At 43.0% G+C, this 16408-nt stretch overlaps 1 protein-coding gene across 1 annotated transcript in view; it reads right to left on the minus strand.

Moving 5' to 3' along the window:
* The window catches only part of GARRE1 (granule associated Rac and RHOG effector 1), a 60387-nt gene that overhangs the window by 13478 nt on the left and 30501 nt on the right, over positions 1 to 16408 (minus strand). Inside the window, exons 3-8 of the mRNA XM_054269314.1 lie at positions 10200 to 10406; positions 7744 to 7884; positions 7389 to 7484; positions 7103 to 7264; positions 5944 to 6102; positions 1417 to 1514 (exon numbers count right to left, since the gene is read on the minus strand). Of these exons, the coding sequence (XP_054125289.1) occupies positions 1417 to 1514; positions 5944 to 6102; positions 7103 to 7264; positions 7389 to 7484; positions 7744 to 7884; positions 10200 to 10406 (863 nt within the window). The remainder of the gene's footprint in view (positions 1 to 1416; positions 1515 to 5943; positions 6103 to 7102; positions 7265 to 7388; positions 7485 to 7743; positions 7885 to 10199; positions 10407 to 16408) is intronic.

The raw sequence follows: 16408 nt of genomic DNA on the forward strand, positions 1-16408 counted from the left end.
CACACAGATACACAGACACACTCACAGACACTCTCCTTCCTTCTTCCCCTCCCCTCCCCCCAGGACACTCCTTCCTTCCTTCCCCCGGCAAACAGCACCAGGACATAACACCACACACGCACACATACATTCCTTCCTTTCTTTCCTTCCCCAGGGACACAGCACGGGGGACACTCCTTCCTTCCTTTCCCCGGGACACAGCACCAGGACATACACCATACATACATACATTCCTTCCTTTCCTTCCCTCTTTCCCTCCCCCAGGACACACCACGAGGACTCCTTCCTTCCTTTCCCCGGGGCACACACCATACATGCACATATACATCCCTTCCTTTCCTCTCTTCCTCCCCTGCCCCGGACACTCCTTCCTGCCTTGCTTCCTTCCGCACACAGCACCGGGGCTCTCCTCCCCCCGGCCGTGCCAGCAGCACCATTAGGAACAGGCTGTCTCTGTGAGGAGTCCTGTGAATCAAATGTGTTGTACTGAAACGCCTAACACTGCCTTGTTACAGACACATTTTATGAAAAGTCTTTTTTTTAAGATTTTTTCTCTTGAGAAGCTGAGAGGCCTTAAGAACAAAATGTAAACAATGATTATCTGCTGCTGTGGAATGCAAGAAATGGATCTGTGATTGGCTCATGTGGTTGTTTCTAATTAATGGCCAATCACAGTCAGCTGGCTCGGACGGTCTCGGTCAGACACAAGATTTGTTATCATTCTATTTTTATTCTATTCTTAGCTAGCCTTTTGATAAAATCCTTTCTTCTATTCTTTTAGTATAGTTTTTATATAATATATATCATAAAATAATAAATCAAGCCTTCTGAAACATGGAGTCAACATTCCCATCTCTTCCCTCACCCTAAGACCCCTGTGAACACTGTCACACTGCCTGCTTCCCAGTCAGAGACCAGAGGTGCCACTGCCTCCTGCTCCCACTGCTCTGAACGGGAGAAATCCTCCCAAGCTGCAACCAACCATCCTTTGCTAGGCAGACCCCTGAACTGGCAGGGACAGCATCTCCTGGAGCCCTGAGGTCCATGGCTCACAGGAGCACCCAGAGATCAGCCCAGTGAAGGAAGAGCAAAGGCGCTCACATAACTCAGCCAATTCTTGGCCTCCCTGAGCTCCAGCTGGGACCTGCCAGGCTGGAGCATCACACCAGTACTGGCAGATTATTATTTTTGAAACCTTCTCTTTTATCATCAAGCTTTTACATTTCCTACAAGTCTCAGTGCCCCAGCACTGCCTCTCTTGCCTTGCCTCCTACAGAGGAGCCTGTCAGCAATGGAGATGTTCAACCAGTCCAGACAGAGGAACTTAAGGAAGCTGTGCCATAACTGTGCATGTTCTCTATTCCATTTGTAACAATCTTCCCCAGTCACAATCTGCAGTACAAGATTTTTATTTACCACGTTGATGGAACTTGCACCACAATTCTTGATCCTTCTAAACTTATCTGAGGAGCATAGGCTTCTTTATTTTCAATCTGTGCCGTGTCCACAACCACCTAGCAAATCAAGTAAATAAAAGGGAAAAAAATTAAGAATTAATTATTTTATTACCCCTGTAGTTAAACTCTAACAATCTTCCCTCCCAGTCATTCTACACGTACAAAAAAAACCCCAAATAAAAGCAAACCAACTCACAAAATCATTGTAAATTTACTCCTATTTTAACATAAAATTAGTTTAGTGCAGAAACCTGTATTTCAAGGACTCAGTTCTTCTCAGTTCCACCCTGTAGTAATGCATCACTATGTTGTTACCAGCTGCTCCACCTCCCTGCTGGTAGTTCTCAGTTCTCAGCATTTTTGGGAAGTTTAGCACAGTTACTACTTTAGGAGCTCCCAAACACCTATTCAGCAAAATGCTTTAAATCACACTGTAGTGCACGGTATGATATAGACAGTAATATCCAGCCAGAAACCCTTCAAAATTCCTTACACAACTTCCCCTTTTAAGGTTATAAAATTCCACACCAACATTTCTCTATTGTACCTAATGAAACTCTACCATTATTAATTCCTGATTAAATAAAGAGAAGAAAAGTGACTTCAGTTTGTTGGACCCTGAGCCACCCGTAAGATGTCATGAGGACACAAAGAGGAAAGTCTTGAAGACCAACCCTGTGTCATGAACCTTTCTTTTTAGCAATGGAAAAGGAATGGATTCACTTCAGCTTCATTTAGCCTTGAATTTAGTGATAGTAAGACAATTTAACATAAGTAAGATAGTAAGACACTTTAATTTAGTGATAGTAAGTTCCATATTTGGCTCATGCTTTCTGTTGTTGTCCAGGCTGTGTGGGTTGGCCTTTTTGATCATTTCCATAATTTCCTATTTTGGTCATGCTGAAACAGCAGCTTTTTGGCAGCAGTCAGCAGTTGTGCTTCAGTGGCTGGCAGATCAGCTGCACCATTTATCCCTGAAATGCCAAAAGTCCCCTGGTGTAACTCAGCCTCAAGGGACATGACTGATTTGCTGCCATCACCCAACCTACACTGGGCCTGCTTCTAACTGGGTGTCTGAAAAAATGTGAAACCGAATGCTGAGTTTCTTCTCTCACTTTAAAAAAACCATCAAATAACACTTGAACATAATTATTTCCCATCTTTCAAATATTTTAGCAGAGGGCCTTCTTTTTCCTTCAGGTGACTCTAAGCCTTTGCCCAGGTTTATTCAATTTTAAATGAATAAAAAGGTGAAAGGTGAAAAGGTAAAAAAAGACCACACCATCATCCATCCCTGAAAACACCTCTCATTTTGTAACAGGACAATTCCAGCAGTATTTTCTTGGTGTTTGTATATTTTAGTTTTATTTTATTTGGTAATTGCAGCTCAGCCCTATTGCAGGGGCAATTTATGACTGTGATAACAGTGAATAACTGTTAACAGATCACTCCTCATAACTGTGCTAAGGAGAAATGAACTCAGGAGTGATTGTTATTAACTCCCAAGAAAAATACAGTTTGCACCTGAGACCTGAGGTCAGGTAAATCTCTGATTTGTGCAGGCCTGAGTCGGGTTCTGGCTGTGGTGCATGGTGGGTGCTCACGGTCCAGGCTTTGTTGGGGTGTTCCTTCCCCTTGTTTCTTCCCTTTGCAAAAAGCTTCACATTTCTCAACATCTGTCAGTCAGGAATCTGGGATTTAAACTTTGCTAGGGGATTTAGTGCTCCTGCAATGCATGGTGGTGTTTGCTGTGTCTACTAGCACAAAAAAAAAGGAATTTTATCTCTCAACCTCTTTGCATGAGGCCAATTGGAAGCTTTATTTCTGCTCATCCTCTGAATTCAGCTATTTGAATGTACATTATTTTTATTCAAACATGAAGATTTCATCAGCTGACCCAAATCTCAAAATGCAATTCTTATTACATACAAGTTAAGGTAAGAACTGAAAATCAGCACTTCAAATTATTACTGTTAAAAAACTACAGCCTAAAATAACCAAGCAAACTAAGTCACAACCCATTGTGCTTTCCACACTTAATGAGTCACTTCTTAAAAGGCACAAGGGCACAGGATAGGTTAAAATCAGTGGGACTGCCAAGGAATGTTTTTTCCAACTGGGCATTTAAGATACAGATGCACACAATTCTGAATGAATGCAGAGAGCCCAGGATCTGAAAGCAGCACACCAAAGCCTACATAATGCTGTGCCATGACTCATTTATCTGCCTTCTTCACAAAATAAACTTCAAATGAGCACATCCTCCCTCCCCGCCTGGTGGTGCTTGGAGAACAGCTTCCTGTACCTCAGACATGCATTGTTCTTGTTGTACAGGTGCTTCCTCTCTCCCTTCCACCCAAAGAACCCTTTAAAGACCCAAAGTACAATTTCTTGTCTCTGCATGAAGCTACATATAAGCAGAACTGGATGTTGTAAAAAAAAGATGGCACATAGTTTATAAAGAAAAACCTCAACCCTCATCCCCTTCTGAACTGTAACAAATCCAAGTGAGAATGAAGCAGAGCAGGCTTGCAGGTCCTCTGGCATGTGCACAGCTCATTTTGTGCCTTTGAAGAGAGAAGCCTGCCACTTTCAGAACCTGATGTTCATGCAAAAATCTCTGGAGACATTCAGGATTGAACACAAGTGAAACTCCACAGCTCAGCACTGCCATTTGGGAGAATGTGTAAGCAAGTTTTACAGTGACACTCTCCAAAAGTGATGACAAACCTGAAGAATGTCAGTGCTCCAATTAGCAGCAGGTCTAACTCGTTCTGTCTAGACTGGGGGACACCAGATTTCCAAATTCCTCACTCCAAAAGTGCCACTCCTGAAACCCCCCCCGGGCAGGAGCTGGGTGTGCACAGCACTGAACCCCCTGGAAGGAAATGGAGGAAGGTGCAGCATCCTGCCAGGCCCTGCTCCTGCAGACACTCAGGAGCCACAGCTGCTCACACACAGCCCTCCCAAGGGCTGCTGAGAATCTCCTTCCTCCCTGGCCTCATTTCCTGCACCTCACTGCTGATCCCAGCATCCCACCCCAACCGTGGCAGCTGAAGGCACAATCCCATTTAACCCTGTCCTTTTTCCAGCCCTCCTTCTATTTATTAGTATTTAATACACATTTTCTTTCAAAACACCAAAGCAGAAATTTGATAAATCCTGTTATTCTACAGTTTCTCTGTCCCTGCAAAAACAAAAACACCTTCTTGTGCCTCCTGTAAAATTTCTCAGCCAAAGCACTGCCCTCTCCTGCCCTCAGCCCCTGTGTCTCAGTGAAGGATTGACAGCAGGGGCCCTGCTGTCCTGACACTCATGGTCTGCACCTCTGATTTTATGAATTATACACCACCATTATATGAACAGTCAGCTGAATTCCAGTGTAATTTCAATCTACTTCTCTCACAGGTATTTACTATTAAGGGACTATCTAATATCTAGTATCAAAGGGATGCTAAAGCAGAAATATCTGGCAAATTCATCATTCCCAATTTATCATTCAACATTACTGGATAACCTTTTAAAAGCACATGGTTTAATTTACTAGGATGGAAGGCCTAGGTCACCTAAGCAGCTGTGTGATTTGTCTGAAAAACAGACTTAAAAATATGCAGCTATTTGGGTCCTTTAATCACAAATTAATTACAAAGTCCTCATGGTCCCCCATCAGCAATGAACCAGCAAGCAGCATTTAACTCACTGTAGGTTTAACACAATTCAAAAAACACTTGACAAAACTATCAAAGGCTACAGTGATACATCCTTGCATTTCCTTCCTATGCTGAAGGTGCAGCCTCTTCCCCTACTCACAGTAGTCCAAAAATCCTACAAGTCATGCACAAACACTTCACCAAGTGCAGAGATTGCAGTCATTAGTCATGGCAGCACAAATGCATTTTCTTATCAGAGTATGTTCCAAGCATCTATTTTTATCAGCTGCTTAGATACTGTAAATTCCACTGGTTTTCTTCCCTCAAGAACACAAAGTCTACAGCAGGATTCAACTCTCCTGTCCTCTGTTGGAGATGTCAGGTAGCTTTACCTGGGGCAGAGACTTTATGCTGGGCAGGAAACTCAGCTTCCAGTCAAAGCAGAGAGGAAATGAAAAAATGGCAGCTTTTGAAGCCAGTTTGAGAGGGGTAGATGTGTGTTTGGGTCTGTTTAGTTTTTTTAACATGTTCATCTACAGATTTGAAAGCATTTCTATTTCTTTATGAAGCAGAAGTTTCATTTCTTGTGTTCTCTCTTGAAACGGAGACCAGGAAGCACCTGGTGCATTCTTCTGTTCCTGTCAAACAGGGACACCACCAACAGAGCCCCACTGTACAGGGACACATTTGCTCAGAAATCAAATTAACTGCAGCACTAAAAACAGAACAACACAGAGCAAGACCCTGCAAATTCATTCCTAAACTCCCCAACACCAAGCTTCCCTTCAGGGTGTTTACACCACCTTTGCTTTCCTGAGGCCGTGGCCATCACCTACCAGTCCAGCCTGGCCAAACAAGAGCTGCACAGCAGTTTTGCAGGCTCCTCTCCACGTGGAAGGGCAGACCTGGTTGAGCACCTCAGTGACAGGGGAGTCGTCGCGGGGCGTGAGTCCATTGTGGCACCCAGCTTCCTTGATCAGCTGCAGCATTGTGTGCTGCAAAGAGAACAAACACCCTGTGCTACCAGCACACCACTCACACATGGCACCAGCAAGGCTTCCAGATGCATTTCTCATTGTTCTACATCTTCTCAAACTGCTATCATGTCTGCAACCTCTTTATATAACAGGAGAGTTCCACTGCAGAACAGAAATATGGAAGATTGTCTCTGCTCCTGGGAACACAACACTGCTCCAAAATCATAAACAGTATTTCTGCTCATATTCCTGCAAACCAGTTTAATCAAAACTACAAAACGCATTGCAAAGACAACAGAAAAGCACCATTTTGAGCACTTATTATTTCTTATTAGATTATTTCTTATTAGAGTATTTCTTAATATAACTTGCTATTTAACTCTTTCAGGAGCAAGGAACTGGGTTTATCTAAAAAAAGTGAAAGTGCTGATTAAAATTGCCCAAATTACTTCTGAATAATTTTTCCATTTGTTTATTTTCCGTTTGTTTATTCTGAAAATACAATTAACTTCTCCATAATTTAAAATTCTATTAAAAAATTGATTCCAGTTTGTAGGATGACATCAAAAGGAGCTCTGTTACAAAGCAGATTTTTTTTCAAGTACCTCCCTCAGTACCAGGCTGGGCTGACTTGTGCACCTAAGCAGATGAAGGCTCTGATATGCATCACTGGCTGGGGAATCTGTAAGGGCTCACTTTCCTCTGTATTTCTTCATAGCTAACACATCTCTTTCCAAAAAGTTCCCAGAAGCTTCACTGCATCCTAGATCTCTCTGCCTGTTATGCCTGTGCTTCTCTCATATTTGACCAAAATTGCTCAGGTGGTCAAAATGTTATCACAAACAGGTGTAGCCCTACAATGTTATCAACATCCTGTTTCCACAGGAAGCCAGGCTGAAAAAAAGCATTTTTAAACACAGGTTTGGCAAGGAATTCCTATTACAGTTGTTCTCTACATTTTAATGAACTCTACTTTCTCCCCCCATCTTTATTTGTGTGGTTAATTAGGAGTTATTACCGTTTTCAGCTTCAGGTTTTCTGCTGCAGACTCATTGAAGGAGATTCCTTTCAGAAAATGGGATCCAATCTGCACAGGGACAGTGGGCAGCTCACACTGGATGGGCTGAGGTGGAGTTTGTCTCCTTCCTGTTTGCTGAGCTTCAGCCTCACTGCAGCAGCCCTGCAGGGCAGAACACATCCAACAGAAGAAATGAAGACATCAGAAAACGCTACCATGGGCCCAAATGTTTGTGAATTTTTCAAGGTGAGGAGGGATGAAAGAGAGCAGGTTTAGCAGATTCTACCTGCAGACTTGCTTCAATTGCTTTTGGGTTCAAGTGGAAGCCAGCCTTCATTGCATATTCACAGTGACCCAAGCTCTCCAGAGCCACCTTGTAGGCCTGCCATGGAACAGAAATTGAGACAGCACAGGTGTGTCAGCAAGGAAGGAAGCACAGCCACTGTGTTGGGTACAAGGATTCACCCCTCTCAGATCTATGGCACACACACATTTATCATGCCACACTCCAAAGCTGCAGCTCCCAAACACCTCTGAGCTGCCTGTGCACAATTCTGCAGGAGCACACTCCTCCCCTATTGCACTCCTTGACCCACTGACCGCACCACATGCACATGAAAGCAGCAGACTTGAAAAACCACCTGCAAAGCACTGTCAATTTTCATGTTTAGCTCTTTGAGCTGATGTTCAGGGATGGCCACAGTCTGTGAGCAGAAAAGCTGCTGAACTTCAATTCCTGCCAAGCATCCATCACAGCCTCTTTCTCGCAGTCGAGATGTGGCCTGCAATGGAAAATAAAAACCCAGGGTGAGGAGGGTCAGCACTAAACCAGGTCAGGCTTAATTAAATTTCAAAAAAGAACAAAAAAACCACACAGACTTTAAAATCTTCTACAGGAGATGAAAGCAGCACCTGGGGGAGAGGACTTGGAGGAGACTTTATTATAACTTATTCACTTCTACTGCCACTGTGGAAGCAGAACTGATGGAACCTGCACAGCACAGGGTGCTGCAAGCACTTGGGCTCTGCATTGTTTCTGTTACTATTTCAGCTCCCTGTCAGGCCCAGGATCCTGTTACACAGCCCACACCATGAGGACAGACTTGTAACTCCAACACAAACAGAAATATGTTAAATCATGTCTACAAGCACTCCTGTGCTCACAGGATGACACATTTCATAAAGTTTGGGTGATTACTGTGGTGCAATTTGAGAAGTGCCACACAATGCTAAAATCAACTTAGCACAGCAAAAAAATAGCTTTGTGTAGTATCATTGTGAAAAACAAGACATAAGCCAAATATCTACTTTTAGCTGTAATATCATACATCACTGAGCAGGGTAAAGCAGACAGATGTGAGTTATTTTCCAGTCTAGGAAGGAGAGACTTCCTCTAAAGCAAGATGTCCAAACTGGGGGCTTCTGGTACCACAGCCAATGGACAGACAGGGGCTCACCTGACAGACAGAATTACTGCATTTCCCAAAGTCAACCTGAAGGAGCACAATTAGTTCTGAGCTACTGACAAAGCATCACCTTAAACTTCACTCTGGAGCAGCAGTGCCCTCCTGCCAAAGAGGCTGATTTTATAGGAAAACAGTGCATTGCCTTCCACTCCAAAGGAAAAAATTGGCAAAGATTTCAGTATTTCAAATCCTCCTTCTACTAAAATTATTTCTATTAGTCTATCTAATTATGAGAGAGAGAGATTTTATATGTTTAGAAACCACATATTTTTCTTATGCTATCCTGATACCCTACACAAATACTCCAAATCAGTCATTTCAGTCAATCAAAACTTGAGAAATTTCTTCCATTGTTATTCTGGAACTGTGAGAATCTGTATTTTATCTCTCTCCTCCCCATATATGTTTAATACAGGATTTAATTAGTACAATACTTGTACAAAACTATTTTGAAATACAGGTTTTGTATTTGTGAAAAACAGAAATAGGTGAAGTGGGATGCTCAAAAGGTAAAAAATAAAGTTAAGGCCCTTGATTCTGTGAAGACAAATTTAATTTTAACCACAGTTAAAATAAATTTGATAGCAATTGCAGGGCATTTCTAAAAACTGTAGTAGTTTCAAGAAGCTAAGTATATTACACATAAAATTAATTACTTTTATGCCAAAGAAGTACAGCTGTACCAGGATTAGACCTGTTACAATTATCTGCAATACACCTAAAGCACTCCCAAATCCCCATTTTACCCAGTGAAATAAATTTATGCTGCAGTAAAAATCACAAATAATCCCTCTGCATCCATGTAATTCATTTGCTTTCCTGTACCTTGCAGATGTCAGTGAGAAATGGAGACCTTGACAAGATTTCTGCTCAGGATGAGTAACAAACCATGTGGGCCAAATGAGACTGCACAAGCACATGCTCCAAGGGATCTGGATTTGGGGAAAACACACACTCTGTGCCGAGTCCATTCTATCTATCAGTCCCCAGGTCTCAGCAGTGCCAGGGACAGCAGAAAACCTCAGAAAACTGAATGTCTTTATAAAGTCCTGGTTTGGGCTGGCAAAGCAAGGATTCCACAGAGGACAGGTGTTTGTGAAGGCACAGGTCCAGAGAGTGGCACAGTTCAGTAACATGGTCACATCCCAACAATGGATGGATCAAGCAACATCAAGCTTAGCATGAAGACAGAAGTGTTAAAAATTACCACAAAGATTTTAAAATATAGAACAGAATTTGTGCTCAAAATTTGAGAGAAACAGATTATCTAGATAATTTTTCATCAAGATTTTGCTCTGTTTTCACAAAGACTTGTTGAGGTTTTTAATTCTCTCTGTCTGCCCTATTTGAACACTGGTAGTTCATTACTAATTACTAATAACAAAAATCTGTTTGCACTGTGTGTGTGCTCCTTGTGTACAGCCCTGTCACAAAGAAAACTTTACACAGGGCAAAGACAGTGCAGTCATCACATGAGTAAAATGAGTTTTACTGTCTGAAACCAACTGTGTCACATTCCCCCCTCCAGATGCAGCCTGTCTTTAAAATCAGGTATTTTTCCCTCTGTTTGGACACCCAGGCTGACTTTTGGTTTCCCTAAATCCCCTGTGCTTACAGCAAGCCCTCCATACCTCTGCTGCTCCTCTCCAGGATCTTATTGCGTCTTCCAGCTCATTTGTGGGGCTGATATTTGAGGCTCCAGTCCCACTGATGTTCTTCCTCTCCTGAGCCACAGCCTCAGCAAAGCAGGAGTGAGCCACTGGCTGCACCTTCTGCAGAGCCTGCGACAGGAACTGGAAGTGGACCTGCATCACCGTCAAGAAACATCGCCCAAGAACCTGTGGGGACAAACAAACCACTTCAAGCACATGGAAGAGATCATGGAAGCTTCCCTTCTTGCTTTTTGTTTGGTGTTTGGGGTAAGGAACTGCGCTAAACCCCGATTTTTTAAATTAAAATAATACTTCAGATCATATGGTATGATGTTTAACCATTTACTTAAAGTAATAAGTGAGCATTCGTTTCTATGAATGAAGGGGACACCAGAATAATTCTGAGTCATTTTTAGTTCTGTACTCAAGTTCTGACTACTTGAGGAATGAAAGGCTTGCTCAGTTACTTGGCAAAATCCGCACAAAAATGGGAATAGCATATTATCACAAGGATCAATTCAACACCAAAAACCACCTGCACAAAGCCCTGGCTGAATTTCTGTTAAAAACCCAAAACAGCAACAACAAAACAAGAATTTCAAAGTGTTTCTTTTATGGAGTTCATCACACAAAGCCTTTAAAATGTGCATTTGACTTTGATTTATTAAAAAAAGACTTCACTTGAATTCCATTTTAGGAATAATTCACAAAATACACAGATAATGTACAAAGCCATGCTGCCTTGGAGCCATTAAATCATCTGCCTTATTTTCAGCTACATTCTTCTGGAATAAAACTATTCAGACCCAATGTATGTTCCTGGCAGGACTCTGCAGTCACAGCACCAGTTATTTGCATTTACTATCTCCTTCAGCACAACCAGTGGTGGCAATGCTTTTTTCCACTGCATCCAGACTCCTTTTGACATTCCATTCTGGTTCCATCACTTCCCTTCTTTGTACAAGGCATAAAATTAAACATTTTTGGTACTTTGACTGACCTCTGAAAGGGGAGCTTGCCTTATTAAAGAAAACAGTCAGCAAATGATAAAATAAAGAAAACTCCAACTTTCCTGGGTATGAGATTAGAAAGATTTACAAGAAAAGTGCAGGAAGAGGCAACTGGTGATGTGAATTATTTCTGTGTAGGAAGAATGCAATTCTCAGGGGAAGATGAAACTAGCACTCATTAGGAATTTCAAGCTGATTAAATTTCAAAGAATATTTAAGGTACAAAGGTTGAAGCTCCCCCAGCCTGGGAATAATGCTCAAAATAAACAAATTATTTAGGTTTTAAGTGGCAGCACACAACATTCCTACTTATAACTTACAATGTTAAACAGTGGAGATAACTAAGAACATCTGCTTTACTGAACTTTTATTTTGTTTGAAAAAAATCCATTTCAGCCTTCCTCCAAAACGAGTAAGGGTGGTTTAAAATGCTTCACTACCAAAGTGGTGGAGGAGTTTTGCACTGTTAAACATTCCCTTTGGAAGGATGGTAGATGCCAAATTCATTTTAAAGCTGGAAAGATCTCACTGGGTCAGATTTTCCACCAAAGAGCCCCAACTTTGCCTATCCATCCTCCCCACCAGGGCTGGGCATGGTCCCTGTGAGAGCACACAGGAACCTCTGCACACCCCTGACCAGCACATGGATGCAGCTCTCCACCGTTACAAACACCACCAGGGCTTCTTCAAGTTTATTTGCCCCACTTGCCATGCAGGAGTGTGAGACTGTCCTCCTTCAGAGCAGAACAAACACAAACCCTCCAAACTGTGCTGGAATCGCCTCAGGTGTCACCCACTGAGATTCCCTGGGAGTGGTGATGTTCCCTTCATTTCTTACATTCATTTCTGTTCCATCACGAGGTCTTCAGCTTCCAAACTTTTTGTCCCACAGGGCTCAGCTCCAGCACCTTCACTTCCCTGACCTGAGTCAGCCAGGACAGCTTTGGGCAGCTTTTGTCCCAGCACTGCCTCACCTGCAGGAATCTCCCTCCTCCTGCAGTTGGAAGCAATGGGATTTTGGTTCCCCACCATTGGGAGCACCAGAGATGAGGGGTTAGTGTTGCTCTGTCCCACTTGATTCTCCTAATGGGGACACACAGTCAACTTTGGAATATTGCACTGGACAAAGTGCACACAACATTGCCAGGTTTATTGCAAACATGGATGCCATACAAACTGCCTGGCAAGAAAATCTTGCACAACAGATTCCTTACAAGAGAACACCACCAGTAATAAAGCAGCAAATAGCAGGTGTCAGTCCCCCACACTTGATACAAACACAAGTGCCATTTGAGGCAGTAAAATTCTCTTCTTTTTTCCCTTTTTTTTTTTTTTTTGCTATTTCCTTAAACAAGAATTCTCAAAAAGCCAAACACCACAACAGAATTATTCAGTGGCTTCCCCTGAATGTCCTTGGTGGCACAGCCTGGCTGCCACTGAACTGGTGTGCCCCATTATGAGCCAACAACCTTCCTGTACATTACCAGAAGTGGGCAGAATATTATTCATTATTACTACAGAATATTATTCATTTTTACAGAATATTATTCATTTTTACAGAATATTATTCATTTTCACTACCCAGCAGTTCCAAAGAGGGATCTCATGAACAGAACACCTTCAAGGGAAGGCTCAGTCCTGCCCATGGGCTGGAATCACCTGCAGGCTGAACAGGAATCCAGCAGAAGCTGCAAGACTTGGGAAACCCAACAGACTCATTTCTCCTAAAATCCACTCATGATGATCTGATCTTGACAGCTACTGAAGTGGTCACTATAATTTAGCAGAAAAACAATTAAGTGTGAAACATTTTAAAAATAAAAAGCAGCAATTAAAATGTAAGACAAGATATTTTTTTGCTACCAACAGCTCCTCAACACAAAAGAGTCTGGAGCCAATCCCTGAAAATCCCAGGAAAGAATAATTTTAAAAAACAGTTAAATTTAGTTTTACAATGTTTGCTAAGGAAAGCCTACATTTAATATTTACTCAGATATTTTTGTCTCACAATATTCTTGTTCAAAAAATCTTAGGCTATTTTTTACACATAAAAGCCAAAAATTATCTGAATTTAATACAAAACAGAGCATCCAAGAATATACCAGGTGCCCATCCATGCTTCCCTTTTGTACAGGAAGGCAATGGGGACATTCCTCTCATTACTGCCACTTCTAAGACAATACACAAGCCCTGGGTAACTAAAAGTAATTCTTTATATTTTGCAGCACTGAGACTTCTGCAAAACTTCATAAGAGATGGGGAAATACACTTACTTTTACCAGCTTTGCTCCTCCCTATGGATTTGCTTTAATGCTTTTATTAATAGAAATAGAGAGTCACTGCATTCCCCCAGCTGACAAACAGATCTGGAAAACACCCTCTCATTTACCCCGATTTCCAAGCTGTTCCTCACCCACACAGGCACAGAATACACAAGAACTCAAAGGTGTTTGAAAGGAGAAGAGAAAAAGAAGAAAATAAAAACCAGCATTTGCATTTCTGAAATGAAGAAACCTTGGGAAACTCCATCTGGCACCGCACTTTGATAAAGAGGAGTCACCCCCTTACACAGCCTGGCAGGCAGTTCTGAACCAGCAAGCTTTGTTCTAAGTAACAATAAATAAATAAATTAAAAACCTCATCCTGTGGTGCTATAGTCCAGGGTGCACAAGAGTTTCCAGTCCAAACTCAAGTCAGTTTTGTTCACCAAAACTTAAGTTCTCTTGATATTGCCCTTCCTGGGGCAGAGCCCACTACAGCAGATAAAACACCTGAGGAAAGCCACAGCTCTGCCTGATTCCTGAAGTCAAACCTGCTCTGCTTGGGCTTCTCATTCCTCCCAAAACCTACAGCCTGTGTTAAGCCAGGTTTAGGAAAACTGCATTTTCCCTAGCTGGGTTCACACATAGAAATCCTCATTGTCAGGTCCTTCTCATGAATTTGGGGCTGTGCCCCAGTGCACCCTGAACACAGCTCAGCTCCCTGTTCCTGTGACACCATCCAGGGTCTTGCTGAGGCTCCTGCTGCCCCTCAGGGCTTTCACCACCTCCCAGTTCTCTCTCAGAGCTGTGAATTCTTTCAGACACCCACAGGGAAGCTGACAAAGCAACTTCAGATACACCTGTACTCCCTCCTGGTATTTTCCAGGGAACAATTCCACTGCCTCCCACTCTTCCCCCATCACTTCCCTGCTCAGTAAACTCTGATGAAGTCAGGCAAACCCTTTATGTTTTTCTGCTTACATTGTGAGTTTTTTAATCCTGCTGGCAGTTTTATGAAATGTTAACTTCTCTATCCACCAGGGGGAAAAAAAGCAAACCACTTTTTAAATTGAAATTTCAGCATCAACAGCTGAGTTTTCAAATTCCAGAAAAGCTCAGTGGGAGAGGATCTCACCAGGTCACCCTTCTGTCCCTAGCAAGGAGAAATTTCACCTGGGTCAGTTTTGCCAGAGGCAGGTTTAACCTGTTCTGTCAGCTCTGCTCCCTACCCTTTGCAGCAATCCACATCAGCGCTCCACTAACATCACAAAGGATTTCCACAGCTGGAAATCTAATGGGAATCTTTCCCTCTGAAATTTAAGTTCCTCGCTCCACCTCACATGGACATGAAGAACAGACACTGACATGTTCTGGCAGCTTCTCACATACCTGAGCACTTTTGATTTTCCTTCTCAGCCTCTCTTCTGCAGAGTCCATCTTTTCAATCTGTCCTTATTTCCTGCATGTCTGACCACTCTTGCTCCACTCCTCTGGCTCCCTGTTTCTCCAGCAGTGCTGTGCACCTGCACTGCTGTGTTTGAGGTTAGGGTGTGTTAAATACATGGTAAATGTCACTTTGCACAACAGCAGCAGTGATTTATTACTTCCAAGTGCACAACACTGACTCTTCCCCAACACATGACTCCCACGAGCCCTGGGACTGCTCTCCAGACCTGCTGCCCACTGGGCTCCACTCCTGAGGCTGAAAATGTCCATTTAAACATTGCAACATTCATCTTTCCCCTCTGAATTCCATCCCAACTGCAAAACTCACTTGGCCAAGATTATTTTTAGTTCAGCAGGTCTCCCAGCACACTTGTATCCTGTGCTTTCAAGTCACCTACAAACAAATACATTCCTGTACTGGCCTCTGCCAAGGTCCATTCCAGCAGTGAGCAGCTGCTGCTCCCTGGGCACAGCCACCCAACCCCTGTGCTCCAGAATTCACCCACCCACAGCCCTGAGGGACCCACACAACAACCACAGGAGTCTCTGTCAAACCCCTACTCTCTGCTGCTGCTAAAGCCAAAGCAGAGCACAACACTGATCTCATACAGAATTACCCAAAAATCTCACATTTTGACTTTTTTCAAAGCCACGTGCAAGATGCAGTTTTAATTAAGAAAAGACAGCAGGAAGGTGTGATGAGAAGGGCTGGGGCAGCCCCAGAGGTGCAGCAGAAGGCCCAGGGGCAGCTGCTCTGCTCGCCAGGGAGCTCTGGGCAGGGAGGGAGCACTGCAGGGCAGGGCCCAGAACAGGGGTTAGGCCTGGCCAGGTAAAGCTGGGACCTAAGGAAGCTTCTGTGCCTTTAGGCTGGCAGGATGGCACCCACCTGGCACAAACTCTGCTCTGCTCCTCAGCTCCCTGCTGAGCAAACCCTCCCTGGGCACAGCCAGCAGCACCTCAGCCTGCCCATGTGGCAAAAGCAGCTCTGCTGAGGCTCCAACACTGGGAAGGACAGCGTTTCCAACCCCACAAAAACCCCTAGAACACATCAGGTGCTTCATCTGTTTTTGCTTTTTTTAATTCAGAAAGTCTCTCAGTACATCTATTATGAAGATTGATTAATTACATAAACTCACTCTTTTTTATATACATTGCTATAGCTTTAAAGAGTGACATTATGGGATTGTCTTTAAAAATATTACCCTTCAGAAGACATTTATAACACATATATATCTTAGTTCATTCTACACCAAGCATCCAACACTGAGAACTGTAGTACACAACTGCAGGCAGAGCTGACTGACAAACTGCACCCTCCCTAAGGACTCCATCTGAAGTGGTGCAGCTAGAGAAAGCAGATAGTGCCTGACAGGCACAAACATTCACTCTGACAAAGCCACCTGAAACCTGAATCAAAACCAAGAGAACTTAAAGTAGGTTTTCCATTCAGGATGCAGTTCTGAAGGAATAA

Source organism: Melozone crissalis, unplaced genomic scaffold (assembly GCF_028551555.1).
Source record: "Melozone crissalis strain CALT ecotype California unplaced genomic scaffold, PUWL_Pcris_2 ptg000007l_1, whole genome shotgun sequence".
NCBI classification, from domain to species: domain Eukaryota; kingdom Metazoa; phylum Chordata; class Aves; order Passeriformes; family Passerellidae; genus Melozone; species Melozone crissalis.